We start from the raw sequence: 26,297 nt of genomic DNA, 5'->3' as shown, positions 1-26,297 counted from the left end.
TAGGCCCAATAAGGTCGAGGTGAAAGTACATATATCTCTGACGTCACATAAGTCCGTTTACCGATTATTGGTCAAGAAGGTGCTATATTCAAGGCATCATAAAACATCCTAAATCAATATAAAGTTCCGTACTCCGCTACCACATAAACTACTACATACATGTACATAAATTTCACTATTGTCACAGTAATATACAAGCAAATGTCCCACGTGAACACATATACTGTTATCCTAATGCCCTTCAGAAATAAGACCTGAATAAGGTACAGCTAACTAGTTTCTTCCCTCACTCGATTAACATCACGCTATACAGTCACTTTTGTACTGTTCCTCTACCTTGCTTTATCTCTACTGGACTTCAAATCGCTCTCCACTATACATGGCGTAAGTCTCAAACAGTCAAACTTGGGAAAGTTGCAAAAAGTCACTGTAACGAATGTGATCTGCCAACGGAGCACATGTAAGGATCAAGTCCTCTGGTTCTTGTCTGCTGTAGTTAAGGTAGTTCATCAAAGAACCGCCTCACCCAAAAAAATAGTGTGCTGCATCAGCTTGCATTCCTAATTGATGATAAATTAGACAAAATCAATTCAAACATGAATGCTCACTACACTACGTATGCTAATGATGCTTCTTACATACATCAAACAGAAAGAAAAACAGAAATATCTGATGAATCAGTGGTTGCCGTCAGAAACAACACTGGAGACAATTCCATCGTCGACTGCTTTAGGACCACCACAGGATCTTGATACTGACTCAAATAACTTCTCAATCTCTGGTGCACATCGTGTAAAAGGCCGATTCCAAAAGTTGTACCGTGGATTCTGCAAGGACACCAGAGTACTGGGATCAACTTAAAGAAAGAGATGCCAGCAAATATATAATTGCTACAGAACCATGTCTTAAGATAATACCTTGATCAGCTCAATGAAAGTAATAAGCAGACCCCAAGGATGAGGACGGTTAACTATTAAGCGCTCCAACAGTACCCTTGTTATCTGCTCCTGAATGATTTCCTGCGACTAATATAATAACATATAATATTCGCTAATAGTCAAGCGACGATAAAAGAAACAAGTAATACAGCATAATGGTGAAGCAAAAGGCTAGCAAAAGGCTACTCGTGGAAAAGACTACCAAAGGGAAGAAAAAAAATGAATCATGATACTATAGACCTAGTGCAAACATACTTTACTCCTTCTGGTGAAGATGTTCTAGTGTCGCATGCACAAAAAGAATCAACAAGAGTCAACTAGAATTGATAAGGCACAGCCATTTTCAGGTAAAAATTACTAGAAACTAAAGGCTGTTTGAAACTATAAATAGAACCGGATAGCATCTCTGACTAATGGGGATTGCCTCCACTAACATATATTCATTCCTAAAGTCCACCATGCTATCAAATATGGGAACAGTTTAACATATCACTTTACCTTCATAGGCAAACCACTAGCAATCCATTCATGCCAATCTAACTTAATATAGACATAACAGCCTTATGAGGAGACAGGATAGACAACAACTAAAGCTACATTTGCAGCATCTTAATCCCATAGACTAATAAGAAAAGAAATATATCAAGCTAATATCAGGAAGAACATACAGGAACACTAAATATGTTAAAAACAGAAGTGCAGAGAGAACAAAAATCAAAGTGTTGATGAGAGAAACTACAAATCATGACATACAAGAGCTCACCTGGCTAGTCTCTGCAAATAAGTAGAGAAGAACGAAGGAAAAGTAATGTGTATGGTTGTTTGGATACCGCAGTTGGTTAGCAACTGCATTAAGAAAAAGATAGCGTCCTTCGGTATCCAAGTTTTTGATAAGACTCTGGAAGATATCCATAGCTGCGCCAACCAGAAAAATGTCCATAGGAGGTATATGGCTCATCTGCTGAGTGGATGCAAGTTGAGGAGCAGATTTGCTCTGCAATTGTTGTATAGCCTGCAATATTTGTTACTGTTAATACAAAGAATAATGGCTACAGAATGTCACTACGAAGAAAATCATGAGTATAAGAAAATGAGAGTAAGTTTTCAATTACAACAGCTGAACTAACAATTAATTAAATGGAGTCACTTAAAATTTACTGCAAACCCATTCAAATAAAAAATATTTTGGAAAGCTAGATAACAGTAATTAACATCAATTGCTTACTTATCATAAAACCCTTTCTCCATTTATTCTACAACTTGCATTTAAATAAAAAACAATTTGGAATAGAACAAGGCAAGGAGCCTACACTAAAATCCAGAAAGGCAACTCACATGGGGAAGGGTTACAGCTACAGTAAACACCCAAGGTTAAGAGAGCATTCCTCAGAAAAGTCTAGGACAGGAAAAAGATGAAATTGCTTTTATCTGATGGTATCCACCAGTATATTTTATGAGAGAAATACAACCAACACTATCATAATATGCTGCGCTACCAATTAAGCGATAAACAAGCAGTATTAGATATTACAGAACAACAAAAAGCTTATAAACTAGCTAGAAAGGAGTATTTTGCCAAGGAAAATAGAATTCAGTACTTTCGACTGAGCAATATGAAGATTCCTAAAATAAAACGTACCTGCATGCCCACATAAAGAACTAGTGAATTAATCAGAGGTACATTATAACGAGTTCCAGCTAGGTTTGCTTCATTTTGTGGCAGCAGCAATCTCTGTTTTAGATCAGCTAAAAAAGAAGATCCTTCAGGCCTAGTCTGCGGATTCAGATGAACAAGGAGTGAACAGATATAACAGAAAACAAGTTCACATGTATGACTAGCTAAACTTTGAATGATGATGATGCCCTCTTTCCTTCTCAGAAAATTATATTAAACATTTTCCATCCCGGTGCATAAAGGTAATGAAATGAACAACTATTCACCTTGAGATACTCATCAATCTCAGCCTTGATCTGCTTTGCTTTAAGGGCAGCATCAACTTCAGATAGAATTCGAGGAGATTGTGTGATTTCAGGCAGTAGATCAATCTGTATTAAAAGCAAAAGAAGTTAATTCTTCAACTAAAGACATTCCTTATTTCCTCTTGGATCACAAAGAATGTAAATAGGAAATCCAATTCTCATGGACGGTTGCAACCACCTTTAAGTTGGGAGTAGAAGGGTCAGGGAGTCTCATATTGCGCGGAAATGCACTAAGAATGACATTCCGCATTTGGATGCAACTGGATGGAATCACATCACAAAAACTGAAGTGATAGTCACAGAGAAATTCAGGGAAGTCATGCAACAGTACAAGCAGCACCCTCAAAGTGCCTTTGTACAGAAAATGTACCTAAAAAAGAATTAGCAACCATATAAATAGATATGTAAGCAAATGAGATAAAACTCCACATTATGACTAAACCTCTAGGTAGCGAATAAGATATACCGGCTCTCCAAGCTCAGCATTTCTCAAATAGGGTTCCATGAATTTGAACAAATCAACAAGTAAACGTTGAAAGAATGGCCAGCCCTTCGGAGAATTGCACATCAACAATTTCGGCATGAAGCTTCTATGGCTTACCAACTCAAGCCATGCAAAACTAAAAGAACTTTAATTAGAAACAAGCATGAAACAAGAAATGGAATAGAGAAAAACAACATGGTGTTGTTCAGCTCCAGTAAAAAAGGAAAATAGATCTCAAAGTTTAATTTATGATTTTAATTTTATTTTCAGTAATCTCAATAACACTACAGTCATTCAATTGTCTCAGAGTTAAGAATTATTTAATTTGTCTCCTGAGAAGATATTAAGATGCAATTAGCAGAATATGTAAAGGAATATATAATTTCAAACATACCGACTCCAGAATTTTGTCATAATAGTAAATAAAAAAAGACCTTAAACAGAAAAAATGAATCATGGCAAACTGCTTGTTCAACAGGGAAACATGCTCTCTGGAGGACTGTAAATATTTCCACCATGCAATTTTGTTATAAATGAAAAGAATTCTTCCATTTTGCCTGCACAAGACTACTAAGACTGATACAGAGAGTTTTAGGACAGATGGATTCAATATTAAACTATCATCTTTCCTGATCACAGGTAACCAGTATCTAGCAACAGAGAATTCTGAGAAAAGCCACAATAAAGCCCAAAGGAACAGAAGTCAGGTCAGTTGTTGATGGGAAAGCTTCTATTGTATGGGAAGGATAAAAAGCACTTTTTGTCCTCATGCACTATTTACGTCAGATTGACTTGAGGAATCAGTTATGAGATTGAACTCTATACATAAAAGATCAACAACCTTTAAGTGCAATAAGATGAGACCCGAGATGCTAGTAATTCAAATACAATGTCGGATCTGATAACCAAAAATTTCCTTGTGAACAATAATCAAAGTTAGAACTCAAATTACATAACATGTATCATCGTGTCTTATTTGCGTAATTTTCACCAATATCAAGCAGACGTATCAGGCATAAAGAAATTGGAGACAGACACTCATCAAGGAAAACAAACAAAGGAGAAAATATCAGACCTCCAGGCAGGAACTTTCAAGGGTTGTAACGCATGGAAAGCATTCGCAAAAGAAGTCAATACCTGGAATAACATATCAATGTAAATATTAATAATAATACACAGGAAAAATGACAGTCTAAAAATAGCACATACATGAAAGTTAGCACTGTCCAGGAGAGGGTCAGGTGAAGCAAGATCCAATAGCCAATTAATAAATAATCGGAAGTATGGCCTCGGGTTAAAAGACAGCTTCTTCTCTTCGGCATCTTTTTGAATGGCTCTTACTGTCACTGACAAAATCTGGATATGAAACACAGGGAAATAAGACTAATCCTGCAAGGTCCATTTAGAAAAGAAAAGAAAAAAGACATTCTGCCAGCATCTTGTGTTAGAGAAATCAACCTTGGGAAGTAAAACAGATTTACTTGGTCCTTGATCCACAGAGGAATACTAAAGATAAAAAGATGAAGGATCAGAGAACAAATTTATTGTACATGAAATGCAGGTAGTATCAACAAATGGAAAACTGAGATAACTGTCCATGTTCTCAGGATACCTTTAGAATCAGGACAACAAGCTTTGCATATGCATCAATTGGAATATATGAAAGCTGCTGGATTTGTTGAGGTGAATGAAGTGACATCGCACTTGGAGTCATAACTTGCTCGGAGACAAGAGAATGTGTAACAGAAAGCTCCTGAAAAGTTGTAAACATTAGCATCCGAACCGTCAAGAATATAAAAAGGCATCTAAATGCATGAGGCTCCTCCCATGGGGTCTGGCAAACCATCAAGAATATTATGACAAAAAATGGAAGTTCGAATTACAAAGAAATTTTTTTTACTCACCGTTAGAATACGGAAGAAACGGTCAGTGATATCATCACCCTTAAGTAAACCACTCTGTTGCAATTGCGATATGTAATGACCATATGCAGCATCATTTGTAACTGGATGCTCACAAATCTGACACCACTCAGAGTAGAGAACAGAAACCTACCACATCAATTGAAAATTTCCTCAGGTTTGAGAATATAATTAGGATTAAACTGATGGAAACTGCCACATATTAAGAATAATCTGCTGGATGTCAAAAAGTTATTTAAAGGAGATATATAGTTCAATACCACTGGCAGAACCTTCAGGATTTTTTTTGGAAGGAAAAAAATTGAAATCTTTAATAGAAAGAGATTGATTTTATGAGATATATGGTTGAAAATGTTTGATATATGAAATTATATCATTAATCGACTCTCCACTAATTACAGCAATGAATTGACACCCCAATTTTACATCTGTCGTCTTCTAGACATTTCCATTGCTAAATGAACTTTTGGAGAGTTGCACCTGCCTACATAAGACCATGATTCGGCATTTTAATCCTTAAGGTAGAAAATATCACTGTTCCATTGTTTTACTTTGGCTTAGAAAACCACACCAATTTATAAAGGCCTGAATTCAAGGTGAAAACCAGCTATATATTCTTTAACTTCTTTTGAGGAGACCTTGCAATTGAGCCCTAGCCAACACCATATTGTTTCACAAGTACTTGCATCATGATTGCTCCAATTATTATCAATGCACAACCAACTGATTAAGCGAACTATTGTTTGATGTATCTGATAGAGAATCCAAAAATACTTATTCTCATTTACCTGATTGCAACCTTTAATCTCCTTATGAAGATTATTAAGAGGTAATTTTTCTACTATGAGAAATTATGTTCTCACTTCTAAACAAAAACTAAAAGGTTCTAATACAAGTTCAGGACAATATCAACATATGCGCTTTTCTATAAATTTTCTTACGATAACTCAGCAAGAGAGAAACAAAAAGGCAAGTAATCAGTGAGGGAGAGAGTTCATGGTCATTGAAGGATCTTTGAGCCTGTCTGCTTTTACACATGCAAACAGACTCAGCTATCAGCTTCTTTATGCGACATGCATGTGATATTCAGATTTCAGAGAGCCTCTTCTTAAAGACAGCAACAGTTACATTATAAGTTTATAACCTCCAAGCATTGAATGCCCTCAACCAGATGGCAGGTTTCCCAACAATACAGTCCAGCAATTAAATTTGGTACTGCTTATCCAGTTTAACATCCCTTGGCATCACTATACTCAAAAAGTGGCTACCCAAAGATATGAAACCTACCACATATATCTTTAATATTAATATGAATAGTATCCCATCTAACACATCTAGGACAACAAAATTTGTGTATATCGATCATATAAGAACGTTAATGACCAAGTGTCCCATCAAGTGCAAAAGTAACAAAACATGTCTAGTGGCCAATCTGGCAAGAGCAATACTAAATAAGCATCTAAATATTAACATTTGGAGTAAAATAAGTATCTATTTTTTTTCTCTATCTGTCGGGGCACAACCATAATTTTCATTATGAGAATTCTTATGAATAGCAATTCTTTTTTATGATTATTAAAAATTAAAAATTTCAAAAAAGTAATCTTTCTGGATTAAGCATGGACATTAAAAATGTAAACCTGATCTTGGAAACCAGGAGGATCTGCAGCTGCAGCTTCATTAGCACTAATTTCCTCTTTGTTGGTAAAATTACGGCCAGATATAACCTGTTGACATAAGTTGAACCAATTATTTGACACATGAGTGGAATCTAAATGTCTTTCTTTAGCTTGGAACGAGTTACATGGCACACTGAGCATAAAATTTGTAATGACCTTTTTATCCCTCAACTGTCTAGCCTTCTCATCCTTGTTAGCAGTGAGATTAGGTGCATTGTGAACATTGTTCCTGGCAACTTCTATCAACTGCTGCAATGATTCTGGAGACCCCGGCCTCATTGCTAACTGCAAGTTTAAGCAATATCTAATTTCTACAATACACAAAGAAGTTATACTGTCATCTTTAACTAAAAAAAATGCACACCTTTGATAAGGCGTCAATAAGATTGTACAGCTCTGACATGCTTACGCCAGCATCTTGAGAAATAAATGATTGGACAAGTGATATGGCAAACTCTGTCGCAGCTTCTGTTAAAGAAGACAAGCAGTTAGAATCTCAGGTAACTTTTGCCAACATCAGACACCAAACAAAGACGCCAACACAAAGGCCAATCTCAAAAGCGAAGAAAAATAAAATCATGATTCATGGCAAGAAATGTTCAGGAAACTCAAGATCTAAGCATTACTCCAGCTACAAAATTAGCTGTTTTTCCAAATCTGAAAGAAATGGTCAACATACTATTCCTTCCCCCGTCAATAAGTTTTGCTAGATGGACGTTGTACTCTGCAAGGTTTAGCAACTCAGAACGAATAAAGCCGATTGTTATTTCTTTGTTAAACTTCTTCTCTTCATCTGAGTAAATTACCTGCAAAAACATGTGTAGGGATTCATAGATCAATCAATTATTCTTAAAAGTTAGAGGAAACATTAGAAGGGTAAATGAAAGGTGAAAAACTGAAGATGAAATTATAGGATAGCTCCAACATGACACCATCAGATGTACTAAGCTTTCCTAGTGTTAATGGTCAGAAACTAGCAGGATCAATTGAGCATTTAGCAAAATATCAGCTCAAAATGACAATTGGGGTTTATATATTGGAGGCTGCATGACAAAGAGAATGCACTCACATTGCAGCAAGAACCAATTCACAATCAATTAATTCCCATGCTTATAAAAATTATTATCGAGAGTTTTGAGACTAGTAACTGCAGATATGAAACCATGTTGTGCAAAGGAGAAGGAAAGGACTGACATGGAGCTAATTCTCAAATGTAAGAAGAAAGTGCATGTACTTGAATTATGGTTTTGCCAAGTTGAAGTACATACCCAGCTAGTTAATTCTTTAACAACAAGTTTGCTAGCATCACGTATTGCAGCTAAAATTGCCAGATGGGAGGTGACATGGACACCATTTGATGAATTCTCATACAAACTTTTGAAAACCTGGAACAGAAGAAAAGTTCCACCCAAAAATGCAAATGAATAAAAGAAGAGAAAGTTAGACTAGTCAAAAAGCATAGTAAAAAGTACTTGACCTTCTGTGCCACAGCTAGTGCAGCCTCATCTCGGCTTATGCATCTCAGTATGATATCAGGCACCTCAGAAACAACTCCCTGCAAAGGAGGAGGTTGGTAAGTAAATGAAGTAATGAGGTCAATCAAATATGGGCATGAACAACCATAGGTGAGAACAAGAATTATCTGACCTGAATTTCTGTTTCTCTAGCATCTTTAGCTATCAAGGCTTCAAGCTGAAATGTATAATTAGGCTCAATTAGAAACTTAACTTTGGACAAACACATGTAAGACTTTTGAAAAAAAAAAAAGGATGAAGAACATATTGCAGTTTACACAATAAGTGACAGAAATATAAATTTTAATCTAGAAGAAAGACCAAGGCAAGAAATGTCTTCAGCATGATTACGGGTCTTTCATCTTTACAACTTTCAATTGAATTAATCACCCACAAAACCCACACCTCTTCCCACATCAAAGCACATGTATAAACTTAAAAAGGAAAAGTGGTTAAGCATCACCAGTCAGACCAGCAGCCCAAAAGTGTATTCTGCTCGATATGCAGAAGAACATAAACATCTTCCAGTCTAGTCATTCAGATCATTTACAAATTACAAGATTACTAGATATCATAAGACATTTCTCAAATCATATGCCGCAAAGTTCAAAGAATTTAGGATGCACTTTGAAGTTCTTCCTGGTCTTAAAAAAACAACACCCATATCCATATCTAACATCCAAAAACAATCATAATAAGTTGATTCTAGATAGTAATTTTGCAAAATCAGTCTAAATATGAAAAATCTCTCCTCTTACAGTCTTGCTCTCAGATTATATTCTCTTCCATAAACCACATATTATTGCCTTGAAGTCTAATTTGCCGTTCAACTGAAGAACTTTAGGTACTGAGGAGGTAAGCGAAGCACATAAGTGTAAAAGTAACATTGAACCGTCAGGGTGGAAAAAGGACCAGGCTTTGTTACCTTGAGTGCAACTTGTTGATACCTATCTAATGCATCACCAGTAGTCAACAGGGATTCAGGTATAGCTGTTCCCAAACGGTCAGCTGCTGCTGTAGGTGAAGGTGGTACTATAGCGCCCAATTCCTGATAACAGGTTAATGCAAATGTCAGCAGATTATCGATATTATCTTTCCAGCTTATAATGAAGGAAATGGCAAAGTTTCCTGACTTTGGTTGTGACTGGTGCATCGACTGTTGGGAGATCACTTGAAGTAACGCTAACAGGAAATGGGGAAACAACAGAATTTATTCCGCCACCATGTTGAATAGCAGTGTCACTTGTTCCAACTTGAGTGGGATGACCACTACAAACCAAATAAACAAATTTAGAATCCAGTGTTCCATTTCCAAGCTTATACAAAGTGAAAGATTAGAAGAATTTGAACCTAGGAAGTTGTGAAGAACCACGATCTGACTCTTCGGATATCAGATCCAATGGCTGAGCTACTGAGCTGAATGGAGCTACTTGAGAAGTTGAGAAGCCACTGGAGTTCAATGGGACTGAACTTGAACTGTATGCTCGAGGAACACTAGAGTTACCTGTACTCCCACTCATACCAGGTTGTCCAGTAGGCCCAGCACTTGAATTCTGACTGGACTGGTTGTGCCATATAATCTTGATGAAGTCCTGGAAACAAGAAAGAATCAACACATGAAAAAGTCATATCCATAGAAGCTTCATAGTACAAAATGGAAGGATAAACACTTTGTGACTTTACATCATAAACACGCTGTTGGGCGAGGGACAGGCGACCGGGCTTAGGACGAAGTGCCTCTGGGACACGTGAAAATGGACCTTGAGAATAAGTAAAAGCATCATAATAGGATCCAGTCCCTTCCCTTTGCTTCCTTAGGGCAGCAAATGAGGGACCTATTTCTCCATCAATCATCTCCACAGCCTGCAGAAAATCCAGTATAATATTACATAATTTTAACACCCCCAAATTGTGTCAGTTGCCAATTGTAAGCAACATTAGAAATCGAGTCCTATGATATTAATTCAACTAGTTCACCCAGGTAATAGAGCGACAACAAACACAGTAAAGCTTGCTATTTGCATCTCATTGCAAGTGTTTATTGTAAAGGATTGAAATCAGAGTTGCATAACAGTAGGCTACTAAATGACCAAATAAATCAATGGTGAAGCTTTACAATCAGCTTCATAACAAGCAACCATATTCATCTTTTCTTAGAAGAAGATGGTTCTTTTCCTCAAATTCTGGAAGATAGTCCCTCTTACTCAGCAAGGTTGCATAGATAGTTGATATATGTTATTACCTTAATCATAGCATCATAATGCCCAAGAAAAATGTAATATCAATAAAAAATGTGTGGTTCTCCAGCTTTAGTGTTTAAGGTTTCACACACCAATCAAAAGAATAAGACAATAACAAGCATGCATCGCACAGTGAAGCAAAATTTGATTCCAAACATATAACTTTACAAAAACAACATTCAAGAAAAAATTGTTAAAGCAAAGTTACCTTTTGTGATGCCACATCTTCAATTACTGCACAGCCAAGATCAAGATGATCATTGGTAAGAATCTGAATTATCTGCTCATTATTTTCATTGTTACTATTTAAGGCCTGAAGTAGACTCCGGAGGTGATTCGTCAGGGCCACACGAAGAGGTTCCTGAAGAGCCATAAATTATCAGATGAGCTCCAAGTTCAGCTATAATTTAAGCTACAAGCATAAATGAGATAATGCTCCGAGTTTGACACACATGCGAATCAAAACTACAAGCAGATGAATTCACAAGACCTTGCAAGTGACATGGGCCAAACTTCCGGCTAAAGTGCCAACCATTAAGCGCGCAGAACGAGATATGACATTATCGTCCGACTCCATAACATAGTCCTATACAGAAATGTGTGAGCAGAAAGACAAATGTGGCACAACTTGGCTATATAAATATTGTTGAAGTGATAATTGTAAATAGGACTGACAAAAAGAACCTTTAAGATAAGTTCCTTTGTTGTCCGGCTAGCTATAGTAACACTTCTCTGAATAACAGCAGATATGATCTCTCTCACCGCCCTATCCATAGCCAAGTGAATGATCCTGCATGGATTAAACACTTAGCAGAGAACAAGAAACCAACCCAAGGTAGCCAAGTCAAAATTGAGGTTATAAAATCAAACCTGTGGTATTGCAATTGTGAGCCCAAAGAACTAAGCTTTGGGTTAATACTGATGTAAGAATCAGCAGTTGGAATTATTGTCAGAAGCTGCAGGTATCAAATATTGGACAAATCAAGTAGATATGGAAAGACTTGTGTATAACAACTAATATATAAGACAAAATGGTGAGGAGGCAAACCTGACTAAGAGAAAACGGAGATGGGGATGGAGATGGGGCAGGGGATGGGGATGGTGAAACTTGACTCATTCCCTGTGCAGCCGGAACATGTTCGGGCATTATTAAAGCCCCAACTTTGTCATCCTCCATCATGGTATTTGAAGCAAGATGCAGAGGAGCTGTATACTACAAAACAAAAATGCACTAAAAATGAGCAAAGACATTATCTCACACACACACACACTCACAACTTATATATAAATATATCTAATTTGCATCATCAAGGAAAGCCAGTTGACCAAAAACCTGATTAAGTATATTCGGAAGATTCATTGTGCGTGACGTGCTATTGACCTCAGGTTGGAGCTCTACATGATTCACTGTAGGAATGATCCCCGATGAGACTTCCGCAATGACTGGTGGTTGAGATGAAGTGACATCCTTGTTTGAAAAATCTGGATTCCCTTCCACCTGACGAACTTTATCTTTAAGAAGTGAAGTGGGTTTAACTTCTTTCATGTCCACTCCAAGATTTTTGAATAACACCTGCACAGTGCAATAACAAAAACACTTAAAGGAACTTACAGCATCATAACTTAAGAATAAAATAGTTCCACACAGTAAACTAGATAAAGTACCTCAATATCAAATTTTAGGTTCATTTTGAGGTTTGGTAGGTTATAGATCTCAGCAAGTAAACCAAGGATCCCCATAGTCCAGGGATTTGGAGGCTGATATGCTATACTTGACTGGCATGGTTCCAAAATCTACAATATTTGCAAGTTATTAGATCACAAATAGCATAAATTTGATTTAATGAAGCTCAAAAATTCAAAATGGCGGCACCTTTGAAGTGAATGGAATTACTGCAATCATCAACCCCCTTTCATATGCCTGACCACAACAATTCAGAAGTTACAAAACCAGCAAATAGTAAGAATAAGTAGCATACAAGAATCAGTGAGCAATTATAATCTTTGACATTGCTGTGACTAAGTGAAGAGCACTGTCAAAATCACCATGCAGACAGTAATTAGAAGTACAGATTTTCTTCAGACTTCGGAGTTCTGAAATGCTAATATTAGAAGAAAATTAATGTATTGTTTGAACATTTTTTTTTCAAGAATTCAGCTTTCAAGACAGTAAGAAGTCAAATCGTTTTATCTAACACCTATATATTTTTTCCTTCTTTGATCAAAATATTAAAAAAAAAACCTAAAGCGTAACACAAATTCCTAAGAGTTTAGCATATTCTACCTCTATTATTAGGACTTTCGGATCTATTTCTTTTGCTCGTAGTGATTTGTTCCGACCAATGGTCAACTTTCCAAGCCAGCTGCCAAGATTTTTAAGCAAGGAGCGCTCCTCTGAGCTTGATTTTATAAGTTCTGATCCCAACAAAACCTACACAACCAAAAGTGGCAAAATAGATAACAGAACTTTCTAGAGAAAAAGACACAACATCAATTAATTAGTCCCAGTAAAACCTTGCAGTTCTCATAAGTGGCTTTTAGGATTTCCTTATCCAGCACTTTTGAATTGACTTTGTCAAAGAACTTCAAATACAGGTCATGAAAATTTGGTTCAATACTAGCCCTGCCAGACAATTGTAGTAAGAAAATATCACTTATGAGTTACGACGCTTAACTGTAAACAGACTAAATGAGAAGGCAACATTATTTGTGTCCTTACCTTTTCATGACCATATACTGTGCAAACCAAGGATAGTGATCTTCCTTCAAGACTTCATCAAACTCTTTTGCCTTTGCATCCATATTTGAAGTTGAAATGTTATTGATCATGAATAAAATTTTGTCTTGAACTTCTGATGAGGGGGCCTAGATCAAAGAGTTGACCCGATTTTGATTCTCATGTCTAAGATATGTCCAATTCTTACAAAGAAAGAAAAATTAACCGTGGCAAAATGCAAAATTAACCTCAACAGTATCTCTTCGTTCAGCGGCTGCTACGAGTGTTTCAATGTTTAATGCAGCCCCAAAACCAATGGCGGGCGAATGTTGCCGTAGCATACCTAAATAAAGAAGTTAGACACTTCGATCCATTAGGCACATCGCCAATTCCAGCATGAATAGGTGTAAGACATAAAAAAAAGTTACTCGGCAATTTGGCATTCTATATTTAACAAACAAAAAGACTAATTGCAGATTACATGTAGCTCTACCCTAAACTACATTCTGAGATTTACAAGATACAAAATAGCACAACTTATGTAAAATAACAGTAGATTAGCATGTCAATAGTTTCTTTTACCTAGAGCTAAACTTCGAGGACGTAAAAAGCCAGGAGAGGATACAGTAGTTGCCACATTAGTAGAATGATGAGATGATGCTTGTGAAGACTGCAACGGAGTTACCTACGCAAGCATAAGCATTAAAAGAGAAGGCCAGAGATAACCACTTAATTGAGATGTTTATAAAGGAGACCTTGAAAAGAAAAACAAGAAACTGAAAAGTAAACACTAATCACTGGCCTCTCAAACTCATAGTTTTGGCATATTAGATCTTTACTTCTCCAGCAAAGCATCTACACAGTCACTAGTACCTTCTGAGTAGTAGAAGAATCAACAGTTGTCAAGGCAAGTGAAGTTTGCGCAGTTTGAGAAAGAGGAGGCTTGCTATAGCTAACAGATGTTGTAGATGCTTTAAGCCTCTCGCCAAGAAACCCTTGATGCCTCTGCTGCAGTTGAAATGAAGAAAGCTGCCTTCCTAATTGTGAGGAAGTTGAACCCATCAACTGCCATGATGCCTCGGAGGCCTGTAGAAAACAGACCATTACATTGGATGAAATTAACAAATATTAACAAGGAAAAATTTTAAAAATCAAATTTGTTACTTTTAATAGTTAAAAAAACTCATCAATTGAAATTAGCATGATATATTTCCATTATAATACCAAAAATAAAGTAATTCAACTTCCAGTCCTCATGTTAGAAAACTTCAGTGTCAAAGATCTCAAAGAAATGTCACTATGATTAATAGAAATGCTCTGAAATTGTAACATGAGGACCAAATTGATAGGACCGAGGTTTGTGCAGGGAGGTCTGGAAATCTCTGGATGTTGAATTATTACAACATTACCAAAATACATGGTAAGATCTTCAGAAGAAGACAAAAGGATAAAATGAGCAATTCATCATGATCCCTGCATATATGAATTAGATCAAGTTCAAACTACACCTCAATGCTATCTGCAGATGCTGGTCCAGAAGCTTGTTGTTCACTTGCAACAGAGTCGCCACCATTTGACTCAGTGTGACTGGACGAAATCTTTGCAAGTGCTCTCTCAATTATAGCAACCAACTCAGAGTGTGACACACGCAGATGTGAAATCTGCAATATATGATTGCAGTACTGCGGCCACTCAATTAAACGGTCCATAAACTGCTCCAGGGCCTTCGTACCAAACATAAACATCTGCACACAAACCAGGTTATAAAATTGGTACAAGCTAAGCAGACCACATTTAGAGAAAACTCACTGTTTAAAGATATTTTTACTAACCTTTGAGTCAACAGATTTACGCAAGGCATCAAGAACCCCGCGTAAGGCAATACCAAGTGCAAGATGAGTGACAAGCTGGTGCTTTATAAGGGAGCCTGCGCCAATTATAACCCGCAAAATAAAGTTATATCAAAGAAACATGAACACCACCAACGCAGATTTTGAAGGGAAAAGCTTATAACAGAAGAAGGTTCGTGAATCCACTTTCTTTACATACTTTCTTGAGTGGAGAGGAATAAATTTTTAGCATGTAAAGAAGAATGGCTATGTGCAAAGCATGTTTTACCAATTAGACGAGGAAAAAAAAAAGCATGTAAGAAGATTCAGAGGATACTTAATTCCTCCAATTACGTTTTTAGATAGGAATGCAAGTCATGAAAAACTTCTGAACTTATGCAGACTGGAACTCCCCAGATGGAAGTATATCCCAAGTCTGTCAACATCTCAGATGACAAAGAACAAACTGAAAATTGATAGTTTCACTGCTCATACAATATCAGCTACTCTCATCAGAAGAGGACATGGAAGTATAGTACAACTCTTGTCCTGATATTACAATCTCCAGAAGCTCAAATCTTAACCGAGGTATATACAGTAATTTTAGTATTACAAACTCAAATTAACCAAGGAAAGACATTCATGACCTCAGAAATTAGAAAAAGTTCTATAAATGGCATTTGATCTCTTATCAGCAAACACAAAAGGCAAAGCCAAACACAACAGCAGGACTCACATTTCAAAACCTAGACAAAATGATACCCTTAGAAGTTAGAACTATATATGAGAAACACAAAATTATAGATACTAACCAAAGAGTACAGCAGCTAACTTCAGTTGCTTATCTGGATACTTGGGAAAGAACTTGTACTCTTCAAACAGATTGGAAATCATGCAGTTAAATATTGACAGCTCTCTGGAAATCCATTGCATGCAAAACAGCGTATAGGTCAGTAGATTGCACAACAAACAAGTGACTGTCAGGTTACAAGTCCGATTTCTATCAGATACAAAACAAATTGCAGGATCATATACTGAAGTAGTCATTAATGCTTCTCTGAATGGCAATTGATGAAAAACTGTCAGATACTAGAAGTCATGAAGTACATATTTCACCACAAGCATAGTAGAGCACCATGCCTACTAATTTCAGACTTGATTATAGATGCTACACTTCAAAGTTCGAATAGTGAATCACACAACACTAAGTCAATGTCAAAAAAAAAGGATTGCATTATATTCAGACCATGAAATTCTATTTGGCAACACAAATATCCAGGGAAAATGGTACACATGGGGCTTAAGCAAACCAACCCACCTCTTGTCAGATGATTCTTTGAAGCGTGCAAGCATTTGAACCATTGAGTCAATGCTCAACTGTCCAGAGAACATTTGATGGAAGTAAGTATTCGCCTCTGCCTCTATGTCATCTGAACTTCCCTCGGGAGTTATCATATCTGTAACTACAGCACTTTCACTCTTTGGGTTGGAAACCATCTGCAGCCTCTTTATTTCTTCCACAAGTTGGTCGGAGATAAGCTGCCCTGAATGGGTCTGAAGAACCTGTAATGTAGATTTTTGCACCTTAATATCATCAATTAGTTAAAAAGAATATCATTTTGAGATGTGCTGTTTAAAAATTTGGTACAATTGTGTCGCAATAGAAAACCTTGAAAAATACAGAACATGTTTCTTGGCAAATATTCATAACAGCAGCTCGAGATTGTTGTGGAGTGCTTTCTGTAGCATCATTTGCTGCATCAATGAGGACCTCCTTCAAGAACTTAAGGCACTCCTAAAAGGCAAAATGAATCAATTTGTAAGATATAGACATATTAAATGCAGAAAGCTAAATAAACTAAAGTGAGAAAGTTGGAATATAGTAGATTCTGAACATGACTGCGGGGAAGAGTATCCATATTACCTCAACAAAAACATCCTTATATGTAATTAGATTTTCGCTCAACCACTTCTCAAGATCTATGAGCTCTTTTTGGGACGCAACAGCAGCCAATTTAATGCTAAAGGAGAGAGGTGTTGCATCCAGTATGGCCGTTAAGATCTATTGCAGAAAAAAGATACAAGTTGAAAGGAGCATTTGATAGCAGAAAATATCAAACCAATAAGTAGAGAACTAGAGATTTATTCAGATATGAAGTGACTTAGCAACATCTACAATTAATTCTGCGAGTGATCTCTGTACTATATGTGCAACTGCAATACCCTTTTTTTTATAAGTAAAGCTTACATAATATAGTAAAATTCTGACAAGATTACCATTATATTGGACGCAGCAAAAGGGAAAATAAAAATGATCTCATAAAGAGAATAAGATACATTACACAACCAAACAGAACTCTACTCCAATCGGAATAAGACATTGTATTGCTACTGCGTGGCATGAGTCATATAATCAGATACATACATTGATGATAAAATTCATCAGCACAGTGACATGTCGGATCGTCAAAACCCATCTCTGCATATAATAGATAGGCCTATACTTATGGCAACCAAAAAATCATCCTCAAGATGTAGTCTGAGCCTGAGGCACCGCACAACACAGCACTAAGGCATTACATGCATCCCCAAGCTGCAGTTTTGAGTCATGGAAACATCTCAAGAAAGAGGGTAAGATTTGTTTATATCTGTCCCTCCCACAATCCAGATAAGCGGAAACTTGCACGTTAGGAGTTTGGGATCATAATTCCATAAACAGAAAGGGACTGCTCCTACCTATACCACATTGATAGGTTGCTTATCTACCCTTGCTGTAATACTCTCTACCAAACATCCAACAATAAGCTAGAAAAAATATAGACAAACTCCATCCCCCGTACATGCTCACCAAGGATTGTTGACATATCTTATCACAAAGAACTACTCCTCAGTCCACACTTACTTTCATTAAGTTGAACTGTTGTAGCAGAAAATTTCCAACTAGACATGTGAGACAAATAACCAACACAAAGAAAACACTAAAATAACTAAATGTGGAAATGCAATAAAATACAGAATAAACCAAAAACGCAAAGAAAAAATTATAGAGAAATAGTAATAGCAGACTTTCCATATTGCAAGAAAACTTAGCCACAAATATAGATTAATAACAGATGATTACATCAGGAAGAGAATTGAAGAGAATGATAATATGTTATCCCATGAATAGCTTCAAGAATTTCACAAACAAAAAGCTGGTAAAAACTAAAACCCAGCCATTACCTTTAGGTCTTGACATATATCAAGAATTCTCAGGAGACATTTTGGATCAGTATAAGTATCAAGAATTCCTCGCAGAACTAGGTAGGGTTTGACATGCCATAGATTGCCAATGATGCTGTTTTTTGCCGAATCCATTAGCATTGCAGGAAATATCAAAGAGGATATTTCATATTGGAGGAGGTTATATGCAGTCTGTGAAAACATAAAAAATAATTATTTTCATTAGTTTACTGCATAATGAATAAAAAAATAAGGAAAACTTCAGGAAATCATACATTGATACTGGCAAGCCCAAGCAGTAAAACCTCAGGACACTGAGTAAGAGGGTATTGCAGTATTGTCCGAATTGAACAGGCATGGCCACGCTCAGCAAGTTGGCAAAATATTTCCAGGAGATCAAGACAAAACCAAGCCTGGTTGCCTTGCTTATTTGTAAGATGCAACAAATCAACATAGGCCTAAGCAGAGAAGTACACCAAATATATAACTTAAGGACACCAAATATTAATCCAAAAAATTTGACTAAATTAAAAGAACAAAGACATACCAGCTTCCGTGAACAATGTGCAAATGTAAATACATCAGGTGGTGCAGACACAGCATATCTCAGAAAAGATAACTGGCCCTCTGCATTCCTCCACACGGACCCACAAACAGCATGAAGCGGAAATGGATCCTAGAGAAGTCACGACATATATTAATTACATTGTCAAAATTAGGCATTACAAAGAAGCAAGTATTAGTTCATAAGTACCCCGCATGCACGATTATATATGGACATTAGAATAGAGAACGCTGCTTCATCCGGAACATTGAAGCCCTCATGATCTAGATTTTCCATTACATATTTCCAATTTGTTTTTGGAGCCTATAAAGAAAAATTATTCAGTTTGAAGTTAAAGAATTGTCAGTTTAGTACAGTAAATCACTCAGTGCTCACACAGAAGAGACAAAGGAAAAGGGTAAATCAACTCACAAGTTGGTTGATTGAATCAACAAGAACATCAATGTTCCATGTGCTTAATGGAGATAAATCACTGGCTGGGCTACTACCAACAGCAGAGCAGAATGTTGCATACGTATTCTGTGCGTCTTCAAGACCAGTATGAGTGCGAGCAATTGCTCCAAGTATCTTGGAAATTGTTATATCATTAAGAGGATCAAAAAGAGAGAGCATCTCTTTACAGCGAGAGCTGTTAATTGTACATCCATAACCCAATTCAGTCATGATGTCTGCCATGCTCATTTCCTTCTCTATTTCAGCCAAAATGGCCTCAAAATCACTATATGCAGTCTCATAGAATATATCCAAATGCCTACAAAAATAAGAGAAAAAAATACAAGCCAATGTATACTCCACCAATTGAATTATATCCATGTACCCAATAGTACATGAGAATGAGAAGCATCGACCTGAATATGAATTACCTTGGAGAGTTGATTGCATGAATGTCACTTCTCAGGTTTGGAGCAGGAATAAAGAAGGGGCTCCCTTTCAACTGCAATAGAGATAGAATATTCGTAAAAGAATCCATATGCTTAGAAAGGCCCTCGTTTCGGTAAAGAAATGCAACAATCTCCTGAATTTTCTCGTTAGATACAGAAGCAGGATTTGCACAGAGTTCCTCAATCTGAACAATGCAGAAATTTTGCCCTGAAAAAGGAAAGTATTGACATCTAACATGTGAAGCAAATGTAGCAATCACGGGAAAAATAAGAGGGAAATAATGTACCATGTTTAAAACTGAAAGTGAACAATGAACGCCTTACCTTTCATCTTCAAATCAGGATTCTCAGAATCTGATAAGGCGAGCCCAAGACCAATTCTCTCTGATACTGAGAGTTTAAGTGTGCCTGAAAGGTCCTCTAGAAATCTTTCACTTAATCGTGTTGTACTTAAAGCTTCACAAAAGCTTGTACTGAAATCTGGTCTATCAAGCAAATATCTAAATATATCAGATATGACAGAACATTTCAGCGGAAAGTTTTGAGTCTCCCCACTATTTAGTTTCAGTTGATCTAAGCAGGTTTGGAGCAATAAGATGCTTCCATCATTTCCATATTCCACCAACTAGGACAAAAAGAAAGAAACTGTGCATCAGTAAACACTCAAGGCAACTGAAACCAAATGAAATCAGTAAGCAGCATTGTATAGTACATTCAAGGAGAACCAGATGTGTGTAGCGCATTCACGATATTATCATTGGTTTCATGTAATGAGCATTTAATCAGGAGAAAGGAGCTTGTGAAGATACTACAGATTTGCACCTCATGCAGAACAGCACTCGAAAGTTTTTTTTTAAAATAGAGCAGACGAAGAAAATAATAAATCTATAGCAAGATCTCTAGAGTGATAATTGACTAAATGATGAATAAAGCAAACCATTACCAAGAAAATACTGTATAGAACATAAACATATTGCACATTTATGTAACTAATAAATAATTAAAACACAATACAAGAAAAAGTGAAATAGTGAATGACCCATGATCAATTGGATAGAAAAAAATGCATCGTGTAAGACTATTCTTAGTTATTCATCTCAATTCTCGAACAAAACATCTTAGAAACAATGAACTCGTAACATCCGAAAGGCATATATAACAGAATAAGCACTTAATAGGGAACTCATAACAACCAAAAGGAGAAACCAGTATGTCATATGCTAGAGAGGTCAAACCAGCCAAAGCGAATGATAAAAGGAGAAAAGCATGATAACAATCAGTAAGAAACATAGGAAACTTTATACTGATTTACAATCAAGTTCTGTGCTTCATATTTAAAAAAATGCTATCTGAGCTGAGATGCTCACTCTTGCAGCTCCACCAGAGACCAACCTCTAAGTATCGAGAGGGCTAATTTTCTTTAAAAACAGCTCAAATAGTGCAGCCAATGTCTTGAAGCCACTTATCCCTCTCCAAATTTGACATTGGCAAGCAAATGCATGTTAAAAAGTACATTTAGGTCATTATAGCTTATAACATATGGTTCTGATCAACAAGATAATAAACAAGCACTGACAGCTGCAATCAGAAGTGGACTTCCACGGGGAATCCTAAGATGGTAATGTTTTTCTAAAGAAAGATGTGTTTGACACCAAAACCTCAAAATATTCCTCGGAAGACGAGTTCCAACTGAAGCCCTAAAAGGCCATAAATCAGGTCATATAGGATTCCTTGTCTCCCATTTTCAGCAATCATGGAGACAAAAGAGGACGCGAGAATGGGAGGAAGCCGGATGGAAATAACTAAAGATTCAAGAGATAATGCCAAACATGCCCCCACTGGAATCGAGAAGAGAACTCATTTACCTTTAGGGTTCTTTAAGGCAAGAAACCGGAAACAGCAAAGATAACAACGAAAGAAGCAAGGAAATCATAAAAGATGACGGAGAAAGTCCATTACCTGGCAAAGCTCGCGGTAGATCGAATCGAAGTTGGAATCGTCCAAGCTCTGGATCAGGAGGCGAATCTGGGCGGAGACAATGGATGGGAACGGAATCATCGGGGCGGAGATTAGGGTTTCTCGCGAAAATTTGGATGGAGGAGTGGAGATGACCGTGGGATTAAGGTGGAAATCGGATGACTAGGGTTTGAGAAACGAGACCTGGTAGTTCTTCTTCGAGTCCTCGTTTTGCAGCAGTAAGACTTCGATGAGACTCTTATTTAATTAATGCTGTGGGGACTTATATATATATACGGTTATATAATATCTACAAATACCTAGCGAAAAAAAAAAAACTGATGGGAATCGCAACCACGCTGAATGGCTTTAAAATGACGTATATACCCTTACCATTATTCCCCACCTCTATCAAGCCGAGCGCCCCCTGTTAGGTGCACAATCGTCATTTCAAAAATAAACACTCGTATCAAATATTGCTCTCTGTGTGGCATTATAGTTTTGCGACTAATCTCTAATAAATAAGATTATACGATATTATAGCTAGTTTAAATGCAGCGGTACGATTCGATTATTCGAAGGATTAGGCCAGACAACAATATATGGAATCAATATCCATTGGTAGTACAACGTCGGCCCCACTTACGATTTTCCAATTATTTATCAGGAGCTTTCCAGTCCCGAGTCCCGACTCCTGAACAATGTCCTCTTCTATAGTTCTATCGTAACGGCTTTGGGCTACTTAATTGGGCCTCATTTGGAACTATCTTTTGGGCCGGCCTCCTAATAGAGTTCTGGGCTAAAATACAACCAAGTACTTGACCTCTGGCATATGTAATACCACTAGCATTCAACTTTTGTTACATTTCCAGCTAAACGAATAATTTTCCAGATTAAAGTTTAAGCCATAGAGTAAAATAGATTGGAGGCTTTATCAAAGTTCCTTGTGGAACATTCCTTCATGGGAGCCTTTGTGCTTAACGAGTGATGTGGATCTTTTACTGTGTTCTTGTATGTGCGAGTAAAAATGTATAGAGTAGAAATACAATCCATGAGGAAGTGATAGGAATTAATACGGATAAAAATGCACTGCATGGAAAGATGGTGTCAATGTATGGTTATCATTTAAAATATGAGGCTCTAGGCAAATATGTTGAAAGGGCCCTTGTACAATTTAGAAACTATTGAATGAAAGGTATGAATCATATATAATATATTTGTATATTTAGTGTATTTTTTTCAGAATTTTGAAAGAATATATTATTTTTCATTAATTCTGTCTTATTAGTGTACTCATGTTATTTTTTACTAAGAATATAATTTTTTATACGTTTATGCTCTTAGAAAGTCTATTGTTTACTTATATACTTCTCTAAAATTAATATCTGCATGTGTATGCTTCACAAATATTATTTACAAAGATATTCTCTCGGTTACTTTTTAAATTAAGTCTTAATAATTTAATAAAAAATAAAAATACCCTTAACTACTCTGTCTCTCTCTCTCTATGTATATATATAATAATTTTAGTAGGAAGATATACATAAATGAGATAAAAGAGATATTTTTAAAGGTTATATGCGCATAAAAATCTAATAATGTAATATTTTATGTTTATAGTATCCTTATGCTAGTCTTCTAGAGGTATGCTGTGTTTCTTAGGTCAAAACCTCGAAAGTAAGCCAGCAATTACTAAACTATTTCAACATTTGTTTTGGGGCCCTAATATTAACCTAAGAGGATATTTTGTTTGGGGCACCAAGACTAAAGCAATTATCAATTATTTTGGTGGAGCCTAGGCGATTGCCTCAATTTGCATAAGATATTCTACACTTTGATGCCATTTACAAAGGCACAGTAACTACTGATCCAAAGAGGATATCCACTTTTGTTAGGCTACTGATGTAGAAACCTTCAGTTAGGTACAGGGGGGTTTGTTTAGTCCCTATCTCAAGAAATCCTCAAGCTAAATCGGATAAGGCATATTATGCACGAATAAGACCCCTTATCAGGCAATTAAAGTGTGTCATAAGAAAATTATCGATCCGCAATCGAAGTAACATACGATTTACTCTTTCCTTCAATCACCTTCTGGATTCCATTATTTTCAGCATCCCATCCCCACCGCGTCCTATCACGTGATGGGAATAATTTTTCTCCCTCTTTTCTGCCAAAAGTTGCAGGCCCTTACAGGCTTACAGCAGCAACTCACGTGCCACCCCACTCCAATCATCTCCCCCAACCCCCCCATCCATGACCCATCGCGCTATCCAATCTCCTTCCACTTTATTATCATTCACCAACCCAAATAGAATCCGAAGAAAGTAATAACCCAAAACACCACGGCAAAAATAAGTTCATTAATATTTATTTTTGTTCGCATACAACCACTTAATCGACTTCTGTAGGAAATTTTTTTGGAAGACTATAATTCGTATATATATGCGAATAAATTGAAAATAAGGATGATTGAATTGGTAAATATAGAAAAAGAGTTATTTGTATGCAATTAACATCAAATATAGGTGGTTATTGCAAAAAATAAAAAGAAAAAAGAAAATAAGCAAGCATTATGCTAAAATCATGGCTGTTTAATTTGCAAACAGCATTTGCCTTACACCACTCCAAGAATCTCAAATTTATACCAACACAAATTTCCGAGATCTAGAAGAACATAAAAAAGTAAAATTAAAAAGAAAAAGAAGGAAAAGGAGAGGAAATCACACTCGATCAGCAGACGCCGTAGTCATGGAAGAGCAGCTCCGGTGCGGGGCCGGCACCGGAGGTGTCGTTTTGGTGGCGGAGGAGGAGGACCTCCTTCTGGCGGCGGAGCTCCATAACCTTGCGGTGGGAGTTGGAGTGCTGAGTCAGCACGAAGGTTGGGCTGGATGCGGGCCTGTACTCCGGCATCAGGCGCCCCGACTTGTACCGCACCCCGCATGCATTGCAAAGCGTCTTCGGGCCCAGAGGCCCCGTCCTCCACTGCGGTGTCTTCTCCGACGCGCAATGCGTGCACCGTCGCACCCCTCCCTCCTCGCTCCCATTACTATTCCCACCATTGCTATGCTTGCCTTTATTCCCTTTGGAGTTCGACTTCGTCATCTTTGACGATGAGAAATCCGAGGAGGAGGAGGTGGAAGAGGTGGTGGTGGAGGAGGGCGATGATGACAAGGATGTACGCCGACCGCCTCGCGGAACCCGGATCGGGACCGAGGAGTTATCGGCGTGGAGGTGGTTGATGTCGGTCGGGGGAGCGAGCAGGTTGGTCGCAGGGATGTCGGAGTAGGAGTCGTCGACGAATTTCGATAGCCATTCCAGCTCCGCCGCTTCCTCGCTCTACAAGGTACAAATTAAGTTCTACTTGTAAACCAAAACTTGATCTCAAAATATATTCATTACAACGAAAAATTGCAAGTAATTTACTTACTGGAATGTAGATGTCGTCGGCGAAGGAGTGGTGAAAGGATTGAAGATTAGAGGATGAGACCGCATCCATAGACGGCTCGGGCAGTGGAAATAGATGATCGTCTGTTACAGTTGCAGCGGAAGAAGACACAAAGAGGTCGTTGTTGGAGAAATCGAGGAGGTCGTCCATGCGAAACGCATCATGAGTAGATGGTTGCCCATACATGTTGTTGGTCATAGCCATGGATGTAGTAGTAGGGTTACAAGCATCAGATAAGGATGTTCCCATCCCCATTCCCATGCCATACTCGAACCCCATTCCCATTTCCCACTCTCGTGCCATGATGCTAAGCTAGCTCTTCTCCAAGCCTTAGACTTTGTTTGCTTTTTCTAGTGGGAGTGGAGGAGGGAGTGAGAGGATGAGGGGAAACAAGTGGGGGCTATGGGGGGGGGGGGGTTTTAATCGCTCACTTTGTTATAGCTAGCTCAGAACAAAATAATACAAGGCCAATTAATTACGACTCCAATAATAAACACTGATAAATTAGAATGCGGATAAATTAACGAAGCTGCAGCTCGCTAACCCAGCACGCATACAGCACTAACGCGACCAATGCACTGCACCCATACCAACACCCATATGTCCTCCATTCCTCATCCCCAACCTCCTACTGCTCCAACTGCTTTAAATTCGTGTTATTTTCACGGCCCCTCTCTCTCTCTCTCTCTCTCTCTCTCTCTCTCTCTCTCTCTCTCTCTCTCTCTCTCTCTCTCTCTATCTCTCTCTCTCTCTTCTCTTAAATTTCTCCCTTTTGCCATGTGATGCTGTGAGTTGGACTCTTACACGCCGCTTTTTTTTTTTTTTTTTTAAAAAGGCTTCAACAAATGTTGCTTGCCTCGGGGTGGATTCTTTGACAGAGTAAACTTCGAGAGATAAGTTTATATAGCTTACTGTGGTCGTCTCTA

At 37.4% G+C, this 26,297-nt stretch overlaps 2 protein-coding genes across 4 annotated transcripts; both read right to left on the bottom strand.

The window, feature by feature from the left end:
- Nucleotides 1-156: 156 nt before the first annotated feature.
- On the bottom strand, nt 157-22,188 carry LOC140767509 (uncharacterized). Of its 3 annotated transcripts, XM_073107441.1 has the most exons (52): nt 21,930-22,188; nt 20,295-20,595; nt 19,953-20,178; nt 19,501-19,840; nt 19,279-19,392; nt 19,072-19,200; nt 18,800-18,982; nt 18,525-18,716; nt 17,227-17,364; nt 16,972-17,097; nt 16,621-16,865; nt 16,115-16,218; nt 15,306-15,400; nt 14,982-15,218; nt 14,347-14,559; nt 14,056-14,158; nt 13,722-13,816; nt 13,477-13,622; nt 13,272-13,380; nt 13,042-13,188; nt 12,631-12,678; nt 12,423-12,551; nt 12,091-12,330; nt 11,806-11,970; nt 11,628-11,713; nt 11,442-11,547; nt 11,248-11,343; nt 10,966-11,118; nt 10,201-10,380; nt 9,868-10,109; nt 9,651-9,786; nt 9,443-9,565; nt 8,651-8,695; nt 8,481-8,558; nt 8,272-8,388; nt 7,683-7,809; nt 7,368-7,471; nt 7,160-7,288; nt 6,965-7,051; nt 5,307-5,453; nt 5,015-5,155; nt 4,861-4,908; nt 4,612-4,758; nt 4,478-4,539; nt 3,385-3,538; nt 3,097-3,288; nt 2,880-2,984; nt 2,578-2,712; nt 1,702-1,950; nt 918-1,025; nt 643-827; nt 157-560 (listed from the first exon to the last, which is right to left on the bottom strand). In XM_073107441.1, exons 1-51 carry the CDS (start codon nt 22,026-22,028, stop codon nt 678-680), a joined length of 7,371 nt encoding a protein of 2,456 aa, XP_072963542.1. In that variant the 5' UTR covers nt 22,029-22,188; the 3' UTR covers nt 157-560; nt 643-677. The 3 variants fall into 3 exon arrangements, with proteins under 3 accessions (XP_072963542.1, XP_072963541.1, XP_072963543.1); XM_073107440.1 differs by having other exon boundaries at nt 157-827; XM_073107442.1 differs by having other exon boundaries at nt 157-827; nt 918-1,019.
- Nucleotides 22,189-24,553: 2,365 nt separating this feature from the next.
- Nucleotides 24,554-25,973, bottom strand: LOC140767279 (GATA transcription factor 4-like). The gene is made up of 2 exons (XM_073107129.1): nt 25,354-25,973; nt 24,554-25,262 (listed from the first exon to the last, which is right to left on the bottom strand). Exons 1-2 carry the CDS (start codon nt 25,672-25,674, stop codon nt 24,657-24,659), a joined length of 927 nt encoding a protein of 308 aa, XP_072963230.1. The 5' UTR covers nt 25,675-25,973; the 3' UTR covers nt 24,554-24,656.
- Between the last annotated feature and the right edge of the window lie 324 nt (nt 25,974-26,297).

Source organism: Typha angustifolia, chromosome 9 (assembly GCF_048772165.1).
Source record: "Typha angustifolia cultivar Huaian chromosome 9, ASM4877216v1, whole genome shotgun sequence".
Classification (NCBI taxonomy): domain Eukaryota; kingdom Viridiplantae; phylum Streptophyta; class Magnoliopsida; order Poales; family Typhaceae; genus Typha; species Typha angustifolia.
Note: the sequence above shows the minus strand (reverse complement) of the source record. Positions and strands in the feature narration are given on the sequence as shown.

Coding starts and splice junctions, on each gene's coding strand:
- LOC140767509 (XM_073107440.1), bottom strand. CDS start 22,028: ATGATTCCGTTCCCATCCATTGTCTCCGCCCAGATTCGCCTCCTGATC. Junction 18,983..19,071: donor CACATTGTTCACGGAAGCTG/GTATGTCTTTGT, acceptor TTCTCTGCTTAG/GCCTATGTTGATTTGTTGCA. Junction 9,787..9,867: donor GGTTCTTCACAACTTCCTAG/GTTCAAATTCTT, acceptor TTTGGTTTGTAG/TGGTCATCCCACTCAAGTTG.
- LOC140767279 (XM_073107129.1), bottom strand. CDS start 25,674: ATGGCACGAGAGTGGGAAATGGGAATGGGGTTCGAGTATGGCATGGGA. Junction 25,263..25,353: donor CCGACGACATCTACATTCCA/GTAAGTAAATTA, acceptor TGTACCTTGTAG/AGCGAGGAAGCGGCGGAGCT.